At 41.2% G+C, this 11046-nt stretch overlaps 1 protein-coding gene across 1 annotated transcript; it reads right to left on the bottom strand.

Moving 5' to 3' along the window:
* Positions 1–3418: 3418 nt before the first annotated feature.
* On the bottom strand, positions 3419–7911 carry LOC117986153 (cathepsin F-like). Its single transcript, XM_069501287.1, has 5 exons — positions 7661–7911; positions 6231–6354; positions 5083–5267; positions 4432–4548; positions 3419–3578 (listed from the first exon to the last, which is right to left on the bottom strand). Exons 1-5 carry the CDS (start codon positions 7878–7880, stop codon positions 3430–3432), a joined length of 795 nt encoding a protein of 264 aa, XP_069357388.1. The 5' UTR covers positions 7881–7911; the 3' UTR covers positions 3419–3429.
* Positions 7912–11046: the final 3135 nt, after the last annotated feature.

The following is an 11046-nucleotide window of genomic DNA, read 5'->3' on the forward strand; positions in this document are numbered from 1 at the left end:
TTTACAAAATGTAATATTTTTTTTATTTTTTATTTCGCGTTCTTTTTTGTGGTATCATTTCAGTAATCATCAGTACTATCACCTGTTTTCTTTTTTGCCAGCGTTCTGGTTACACCCTGTATAAGGGTTCCTTTTTAGGGTTCCGTACCTCACAAGGAAAAACGGAACCCTTATAGGATCACTTTGTTGTCTGTCTATCTGTCGGTCTGTCAAGAAACCTACCCGTTGACCTAGAATCATGAAATTTGGCAGGTAGGTAGGTCTTATAGCAGACATGAGGGGAAAAATCTGAAAACCGTGAATTTGTAGTTACATTAGGTACCTACTTACACAAAAAAAATTAAATTGTGGTCATGAACTAATAATTAGAATTTTCATATTTCGAAGTAAGATAACTATACCAAGTGGGGGTATATATGAAAGGGCTTCACCTGTGCATTGTAAAACAATTTTTTATTTATTTTTATCCATCATAGTTTTGAATTATCGTGCAAAATGTTGAAAAATACGACTGTATTACGGAACACTCAGTGCGCGAGTCTGACTCGCACTTGGCCGGTTTTTTCTATAGATACAAAACCCTAAAAAATTACAGACCAAAGATAAGATAAAATAAAAGTAGGTACCTACCTACTTGGTTGCTCATATGACATATCTATAACAATAATAATATAACCTACTATAATCTCGTAAGCTGGCTACAATTGAAGCAGTTGAAAAGAGTGCAGATCCTCTAAGACCAGTTATTACACGAGTCTCCTAACAATACTAGTACAAGTGTATTGTATTCAGTACCCGTAGTACAAGATTTTACGTCTCACCAAACCAAACCAAATTCGAGAGTCGAAATACTTCCGCGTTACAGTAAAATGGACCTAAACAGCCTTGAATTGAAGTCAAATACTCAATGCCACTGATTTTAATTTCGCAATGTTTCCGCTTGGAGCGCTTGCTGTAGAAGTGTAGACAAACTTGAGCTTTAAAACAAGGCATTTAAGATCCAGTTTACTGTAACACGGAAGTATTTCAACTCTCGAATTTGGTTTGGTTTGGTGAGACGTAAAATCTTGTACTACGGGTACAGCTATCTTTGGTTCCAGACGCAGTGCGAGGACATTTTGTGGAGAAGCTTTTCGTTCAGTAAGCTTATAATAATAGTTTGTAGTTCATAGATGAGAAAATGTTCATAAGAAAATACTTAGGATCATTTTGGTAATAATGTTGGATAGATGCAGTCATTACCATAATATAATATGATAGTAGGTACCTACTGCATGACCTACTTTGCGGAAGTCCTTTTATAAGGAACTACACGTTTAATTATACTTCATACTAAAATAAAATAAAATAAAATAACAATCTTTTTTATTCGTATAAACTTTTACAAGTACTTACGAATAGTCGGATGCATCTACCACTGGTTCGGAATGCCTTTCCTACCGAGAAGAACCAGCAAGAAACTCGGCGAAGAACTATGAATACTAATCAGTAGGTATCTACCCATATTATTATTAATGCGTAAGTGTGTTTGTTTGTTGGTTTGTTTGTTAATTTGTTAGTTTGTCCTTCAATCACGTCGCAACAGAGCAAGGATCGACTTCATTTTTTGCATGGATATAATAATATGTAGTTAAAGACCTGGAGAGTGACATAGGCTACTCTTAATCCCGGAAAATCACAAAAATTCCCGGGATCAGCATAGCTGATGCTGATCCCGGGAGTTTTGGTATAATGTTGAACAGAAGCAGGCGTTGCTTTGTGGAAGTCCACGATATAAACGGAACTACATAGTACGCGACAGGTCGATATGGCAATCGGGGAGGAAACACCCCGCACACTCGCACAGCACCCGTGCTGGTGTGCGGGGCGTCCCCCCGGTGCCCCCGCCTCATACTCCGAATGTCAACTCGACCGGTCGCAAACTTATACAAGCTTTTTTCGCTTCAATCCACCAAAATAGGTTAACTGACAAAATAAATCCGAAACCATCAAACCTAGGGCAGACACTATTAAATTTAATTCGATTCGTTTTCAAAGATCATAAAAATAATAGATACACATAAACTGAGCTCAAACTGCGACCGCAATAAAAATTTTCGAGTCAGCATCTCGTAGTTTTGGGCATAAAATCCATAAACCTCCTCAAGAGAAAACTGGACCCTTCCTATGATATATATTATGTACACATTACACGCGGCAAGAAACACTATCTCTATTTAAAGGAGATCACACACCTAGCCGCAAGATCCGCAGGAGACAAAGAGAGCCGCAAAAGACTTATATGCGTATTTTTCAGTACCTACCTAACCTATCCACAGATATCAGAAGGAGGTACTTATATAGGAGCACTGCACGTCATCCGCGCTATCCCGCACCGGGTTAGCGCAGCAGATGTGCGGGTATGTGACGCTCCCCACCCTGATTGCCATCTTAATCTGTCACAGTACTATGCCTCCTACTTATGCGGCCACAGCACTACGTCAGGGAAATCGTCTTCTGCGGCTTTTGAAGTTCCCGCATGGGTCATATCGATCACCAATAAAATAAGCAATAAAAAACCATCAGATTCCGGTGTTTAGATTTACTATTTTATTACTTTCGGATAACTGACATCTTGATATAAGCTGAATTGGTATTGAGTATTTCCGGATACAATCAAAATAAAATGATAAAGCACAATATATTTCTTCAGCTGGTATGATTTTCTCCTATTTTCCAAATTGTAAAGCTATAGAAGTGAAGTATGACATGATACTCTCTATTGAGAGTTATGTTTTTGTTCTGTTTGCCGTGGAGACCCCAGGGGCCATGGAGTCTTAGTGCAAAAAAAATTACGAGACATTTCACCGCAATTAATAGCCTCATCTGATGTCAAAATGGCTGGCTCATTTTTTGCGCAACGAATCAGTCTGGCTGTCCAGCGTGGAAATGCAGCCAGTCCAACTAAACTTAAGGCGAGCCAATAAAACTTAAAGCAACTTAAAGCTAGCCTTATGTAATTACTATACAAATCATGCCCACGTGGAATGGTGCCAAGAATACTGGCTGCATTTCTGCGCTGGACAGCCAGGCTGATCCGTTGCGCAAAAATGAGCCAGGCTTTCTGTCATCAGATGAGGCTATTAATCGCGGTGAAATGCCCTGTAATTTATTCTTGCACTAAGACTCCAACCATGGGCCCAGGGTCTCCACGGCAAACGCTGCAAAAATGTAACTCTCCATAAGAGAGGCATTTTCGCCGCTTGCCGTTTTCAGTCATTTTTGCTACGGCTGCCGGTCTTCCCTGATATGACACGGGGTCAATGTGTCAACGCACGTTGAAAAAAAAATACAAATAATTAAATTGACACGACTTATAATTGAGTAAAAATAATTAATTTGCCCACATTAGTGAATAATATCGGTTTATGGTGGACATATTCAAATCTGTTAATTAACCATGGCAAAAGACACGTCATTGGCGATACCGCAGGCGTTTCGGCCCCTGACCAAATAGTAGAATCCGTCATACCCCCATTCCACCCCCCAAGAGTTCTTGATGATCCAGTAGGGTACTCTCTTACCTGTGTCGTGATCCACTGAAAAAATCAAAACAATTTTTTTTCCTTGAACTTTTATCCATCCATATACATTTTTTTTCAAGGTTTTAGACCTTAGTCCACCACGTTAGCCAATTGCGGATTGGCCAGCGCGATGGACAATGGACTTTTCATTCAGAAAGAAGACCTGTGCTCAGTAGTGGGCTGGCGATGGGTTCATCATGATGATGTTGTTGTTTTTCCTAGATTCTATTCTCGTAGGGACATCGTTTTTTAATAGAACTTAAATTTTTCCACGGTTAAAAGTAGCCTTTTCCGTCCGGAATTTTTCATCATAAAAGGTAACAGACAGCTTGTTAAAGAAAAGAGGGTTTAAGCTCATTATCAGAACTAGGCTAGAAATATTGGGAGCAAGGATATTTAAAACCACTAGATGTGGTAAAGGAATGTGGCAGATGTCTGGTATCATCATCATCATCATCATCAACCAATAGACGTCCACTGCTAGACATAGGTCTCTTGTAAGGACCACACGCCACGGTCTTGCGCCGCCTGGATCCAGCGGCTCCCTGCGACTCATCTGATGTCGTCCGTCCACCTAGTGGTGGGTCTTCCAACGCGTCTTCCGGTGCGAGGTGGCCATTCCAGCACCTTGGGACCTCAACTTTTGGGATGTAGGTATAGTGAAATATTAGTATTGTTTGTAAAAATAGACGTTAAAAAACATACTTTGGCGAAAAATAGTAATTGGCCTGAGTGATCTAGAGTGAGTAGGTAAGCTCTCGGTTTGAATCTGAATTCTGAATCGACATTAGGTCAAATATTAGGTATTCGCTTGGTATTCGAGTATATATTAGTATAATATAATATGTGTTGTATGGACTATACTTACGGTAAACATTATAGCCAACAATTAGAATTGCGTGATCTAATTGTTTAGGAGAGCACAAATCGTCTGTAGGTTCGTCAATCCCACCTTTGTACTTTGCCATTGAAGCCGAGTTGATTCCTGAAAGATTTTAAAAAAGAGATTAATAGATGAAGCAGAAGAAGAAATTAAAAAAAATGCCGTGCACGGTGGCACTCATTAAGAAAGGCAACAGTCCAAGAGTGGAGAACCGATGATGTTATTGTAGAAATAAATATTGCTTTCTACGAGCTTATGCTCGCGACTTCATCCGCGTGTACTACAAAAAATTCAAACTTTTATTTTACCCCCTTAGGGGTTTAATTTTCAAAAATCCTTTCTTAGCGGAGGTTAGCGTCATAACAGCTATCTGCATGCCAAATTTCATCCGGATCCGTCCAGTAGTTTGAGTTGTGCGTTTATAGATCAGTCATCCGCCAATCCGTCAAGCCGCATTGGACCAGCGTGGCAGATTATGACCTAAACCCTTCTCATTCTGAAAGTAGATCCGTGCTCAGTAGTGAGTTGAATCGGTGATGGATTGATCATGATGATGATGATTATGATGAATAATTTTTGGTTATTGAAAATTTCTTGGAAAAAACTACGAAAAGCAAATCAAAGTATATTCCTCACCAGCTGAAAGTGGTCCGAATTTAAAGACGGCTCTGGCCATATCTTCTTCATCAGATCGTACGCGTCGGAACCCAGTGACTGGTATGGGCTTCGGATGTCCGTGCCAGAAACAGGGCAGCTGCTCGCTCGAATAGGGAGTGTAGTCTGAGCTCCGCAGCACCCCGCCGAGATTTGCGACTATTCGGCTAAGGGCGATTACGCACTGCTTCCGATCCGAATCCGTGAAAATACGTTCCGAAGTAGTCATAGAACTATGGTAGCTTACGCACTAGCTCCTACTTCCGTCATTCGTGAGAATATTCTCTGATGTGCGTCGGATTCAAATCGGACGTATGACGTAGATATGTCAACGAAGTCCACTGAAGAGCTTGGATTTGGATCAGATATCGGATTAGTTTTTATATTCATATTTTCACGGACACGGATCGAATGAGTGCGTAACCGTTCTTAGGGTAAAGACAATATAATAATGAAGATGCCTAACTGCGATATCTCTCGGTCATGGTTTAGATCGATTTGAGTACATAAAACAAAACCTACCTGGCGAACAAACCGCATAAATTGCACGACATAAATTTTTAAGCAGCAGAAAACTAAATGAAAGCTGCTGAAACTGCTACCACACGCCACGGTCTTACGCCGCCTGAATAATAGTAATAATAATAAATACACTTTATTTGCACAACCACAAGAAGGATTACATTAAAGAATAAAAAACACAGACAGAAGGAAGATACAAAAGGCGGCCTTATCGCTAATTAGCTGAATCCAGCGGTTCCCTGCGACTCGTCTGATGTCGTCCGTCCACCTAGTGGGGGGTCTTCCAACGCTGCGTCTTCCGGTGCGAGGTCGCCATTCCAGCACCTTTGGACCCCAACGTCTATCGGTTTTACGAACTATGTGCCCTGCCCATTGCCACTTCAGCTTCGCAACTTGAATGCTATATATAATAGCTCTCTCCATCGCCCGCTGAATGACTCTGAGCTTTCTTATGAGGCCCATAGTTAGCGACCATGTCTCGGATCTATATGTCATCACTGGCAACACGCACTGTTCGAAGACTTTGGTCTTCAAGCACAATGTCTTATATCTTTTACAAATTTTCAAATGTCTTATCCACTAGGCTATCAGGGCTCAGGTAGACTTACCCAAAGGTTTGTAACACGCTTGCACTCCCACAGCCCGCGCCGCCACCGACACAGTCTATGAGGAACTGCTCAGACAACTCCTCTTCTTGCCTCAAGTATATCTTCAAGTGGCTTTCAATGTTCGCTGCAAGAAAGAGAATAAATGTGCTTACAATTTTTTTATTAGCTACGCTGACGCTCTCGTAACTTTGTCTGCGTGGATACTTAAGGCGTCCTCTCCATTGACGAGAGAATCACGGCGATAGTCTCACCGTGTGACAAAATTCGATACAAAATCTGTGGGAAAATCTCCACAGGGCGATACTATCGCGGCGATAGGACGAGACTTTTTTTAATTTTTATTTCATTCATATACAAGTTAGCCCTTGACTGCAATCTCACCTGGTGGTAAGTGATCATGCAGTCTAAGATGATAGCGGGCTAACCTGGAAGGGGTATGGCAGTTTTTATTAAACCTAAATCGCTTGGCAGCACGGCTTTGCCGGTAGGGTGGTAACTAGCCACGGCCAAAGCCTCCCACCAGACCAGACCAGAAATTTAGAAATTATAAAATTCCAAACCCCTGCCAGGAATCGAATCCGGGACCTCCCACTATTAAGACCACAGCGCTTACCACTGCGCCAGGGAGGTCGTCAAGTCGACTCTGGACGACTATAACGTCATGGACTCGTCGGGTCTCACGGCGCGGCGGTACCATTGAGTCTCGCGACGATACCGTCGAGGCTCGTGGCGATACCGCCACGTTACGCCACAGTTGAGAGGTGCAACGTGGCATTGCGGTCACATCACGCGGCGATCCGTCGCGGTGTTGTGTCATTTCGTTGCGAGTTGCGACGACACGCCTGTGGAATTATCGTTCGATAGTAGAACCTCACCTAAAGTCGAACAAGCTTACCACTAGCCCAACGAGACAGTTAGTCCAGTCGCATCGGATTTTAGGCTTATTGGGCTATGATAGTGAGGGAATGAAGCGTGCCCTATGTGTTTGCACACACACTTATGCACATTTTTTTTTAAAGAATATTAGGCGCCATGCTAATCGGCATGCCGGACCAGTGGTAAGGTAAATTAAACTAGTTGACGATTCAAAAGCACTTGTAAAGGTTTACTTGAATTATAATAATATATATTCTAATCATGACTAATATTCCCCTTTACAATAAAAAATAAAATTTATGTTCCGTCCCTTTTTAGCAATATTAAAAATAAAAAGATGCAGATAGCAGTGGCGTGCACAGGATTTGAAGCCAGGGTAGGCATTAGTTAGGTAGTAACCTGTTTACTGGCAGGTCTTAATGAAAAATATGCATTGAGCTTACAACTGGGGTAAGCAGTGCATTTATGCCTCTATGACTTGCACGCTACTGGCAGATAGTCTGAATTTAGTTTAGAGAAAGACAAGAGAATCGGCGCCAACTTATTCTAATTACCAACAGCACTAAATGCCCAACAGGCATTGCACGTATCTTGGTTCTTTACTGGAGAAATCATGTTCAAATGCCTCCAGTCCCAGCTGACAGGAATATTTCCACTATTTACAGGTTTCCATTCACTGAAATTACTGTAATTAATATTGTTAAAGTTTAAATCAGATATTATATAACAGTTGATGGTCGAAACAAAATAGAACAAAAGTAAATAGTACATCATGAACTACTAGACTACTAGAAGTTAGAACACATTTAACTTTTCGCCGTCGAAATTCAACGTTTAAAGGAAAACTGTATAACCGTTTGGCATCCCAGCTTTACGATGTTGTTTTAGGGCTCCGTACCCAAAGGGGGCCAAAGAAACACTGTTCCTAAGCCTCCACTATCCGTCCGTCTGTTCATCCGTCTGTCCATCCGTCTATCTGTCAGCGGGCTGTATCTAATGAATCGTAATAGAGAGAGACTTGAAATTTTCGCAGAGTATATCTCTATTGCCGCTAGAACAACAAAGTAATAAAAAACCAAGATGGCGAATTTCAAAATGGACACCAAATAGTAACGTAACGATGGTACCTACGGAACCTTTCGTTTGCGAATCCGACTCGCACTTGACCTGTATTTTATTGCTATTTTTATTTAACTGCCGTCGTTGTCGTGCTTGCCATATCTACTCGTAGCTCCCGAATTTACGGAATTTTTATAGTCTAAAGTTATTTATTGCTAGTATGAAAACGTTAATGCTTTATGCTTGTTCTAATTATGGATTTGCGATAAATATTATTGCTATCGCTATTTATAACATAAAAAATGTTGCTGATGGTATAGGTACCTACTACTTCGTCAGTTCTTTAATTATTATATTTAACAAGCTTTCCTCAAGACTTCATCTGCGTGGATTAAGGTTTCAAGGTACAAAGATCTTATTGGAGTTTCTCTAACTCTTTATTTAGTAGGGGTCTACGCTCAAAGAATTCAACCTCTGGTCTGTGGGTCTACGGTTAAGTAAAGAACATGCTATAGGTGGTGGACTGTGGGGTCTACGGTAAAGAAAGAAACATGTATTGCCCCTCCATGGCCCTCCTGCCTTAGCTACAGCCCTGTACTTATAGTACGCGACAGGTCGAGATGGCAATCGGGGTGGGGACGTCCCGCACACCCGCACAACCCCCGCGCTCGGCTGGTACGGGGTAGTTTAGGCATAGACTTATTATTATATATGTATTACATACTACATCACTGAGTATAGGTGACATGCGGGTGTGTGGGGCGCCACCCCACTTCATACCCCAATTGCCATCTTGACTTGTCGCGTACTATAGTATAATAGCTAGCATCGTTAAACGTAGTACCGTTTATAAGTTACACATAACACGTAGAAAGGGATGAGCATAACAATTAGTGCTGATTGTAACCTGCGAGAGTTCTAGTCTCCTGGCTATCGGGAGCGTTAAGTTTTAATTGATCAATTTAAGCTCAACCGCACTCTTTACAGGGTTGCCGCTCGACGCAAACTTGTGGCTGTGTGGTAATCGTCTTATGCCCACGACCTCGTCCGCGTGGAGTTTTATTAAAAATCCCGTGGGAACTCTTTGATTTTCCGAGATAAAAAGTAGCCTATACCACTCCCCAGGTCTTTATCTATGCCCATGCAAAAAATTTCCGTCAATCCGTTGCACCGTTGCTAAATGATTGAAGGACAAACCAATAAATCAACAAACCAACAAACAAACACACTTTCGCATTTATAATAAGGGTACTGATAGTACCTACCTAACTAGTTTATGGTTTGCTTGCGTAGTTTTAATGACGTGTAATGTGCGCAAAACAAGTAGTCGAGTCTGAAGTTACCAGATCCTTTTTTCCACGTACAAGCAAACTGTGGAATCAACTTCCTTCGCCGGTGTTCCCACTAGATTATGTCTTGGGGTTACTCAAGGGCGGTTCCTCTGGTGCAGCAAATGTTCATGTGCATAAAACAAGAGTGAATAGGCATCTTCTAGGTAAACGCGTCCCATCTTAGACCACATCATCATTTTCCAACAGCTGTGATTGTGGTCTAAGCGTTTGCCTAAAATGATTTAAAAAAAAAACATTTCAAAAACAGGCAGCGGTATTCACACAGACAGGCCACGCTGTCTCGCTCCAAAGTCCAAACCATCGCTTGCACGACCTATAACCGGATAATAAAAGTTTAATATTATGGATACTAAATAGTTAACAACCCTAACCGAGATCTTTTAACAGTTTAAACGTTCAAATACAACTCCTCGGGGATCCTCCCTGCGAAGTTAATATTTACAGCGATGTTCCCTCATTATCTGCTACGTGGCTCCAATGATTTTGCTCTCCGAGATAATACCATTTTACTGCTATATTATTATCTCTTATAAGAGTTTGACGTACAGTTTATTACATTAGCAATTAAACTATTTTGTGATTAATGTGGGACGCAAATTGCGTGACACATTGCCCCGTGTCATATCAGGGAGATACCATCAAGACCTCAGCAGAAACATCTGTAAACGGCAAGCGGCGCAAGTATTATCTTATCGAAAGTTACATTTTTGTTCCGTTTGCCGTGGAGACCCTGGTGTCATGGAGTCTTAGCGCTAAAAAAAATTTACGAGACATTTCACCGCGATTAATAGCCTCACCTGGTGACAGAAGGGCTGGCTCATTTTTTGCACAACGATTTAGCCTGGCTGTCCAGCGCGGAAATGCAGCCAGTATTCTTGGCACCATTCCACGCGGGCATGATTTGTATAGTAATTATATAAGGCTAGCTTAAGTTTTATTGTAATATTTTTATTAAAAAAATAATGAAAAATGAAATTGTGACTGCAATATCAAGTAAGGTCCAAGTCCAACGCATACCTTCTTCCTGCCTCGCTCCCTCAACTTTGAGGTTCCTGGCTCCCCTTTGATGCGATTCTTGTTGTGATGTTCTTCCATTGTTCTATTACATCGCCGTGTTTCTTGCTAAATCTACTCAGTAGAAGTTGCTTCCGAAACCAGTGGTATTGAAGTAGCATAAGCGACTCGACTTTTCCGTGTGAATTTAGGTTAATAAAAATACCGCGGGATCTCTTTGATTTTTCGGGATGAAAAATACTTAGCCTTTGTCACTTTCCATGCAAAAAACCACGTCAATCTGTTGCTTCGTTGCGGTGTGATTGAAGGACAAACCAATAAACAAACATATTTTCGCATTTAAATATAATATATTATATACCTACCCATTTTATCACTGAGCGAACAATACATTTTGCGAAGTGAAATTGCTCAACCGCGAGTGCACAATCGATAACACGGCATGATGGATTCATCCCCAGCCTCACCTCATCTGTTTAGCTTATAATAATAATACATACTCTATGAAAATGTCT

The sequence above is a fragment of the Maniola hyperantus genome, chromosome 10, assembly GCF_902806685.2.
Source record: "Maniola hyperantus chromosome 10, iAphHyp1.2, whole genome shotgun sequence".
NCBI lineage: Eukaryota > Metazoa > Arthropoda > Insecta > Lepidoptera > Nymphalidae > Maniola > Maniola hyperantus.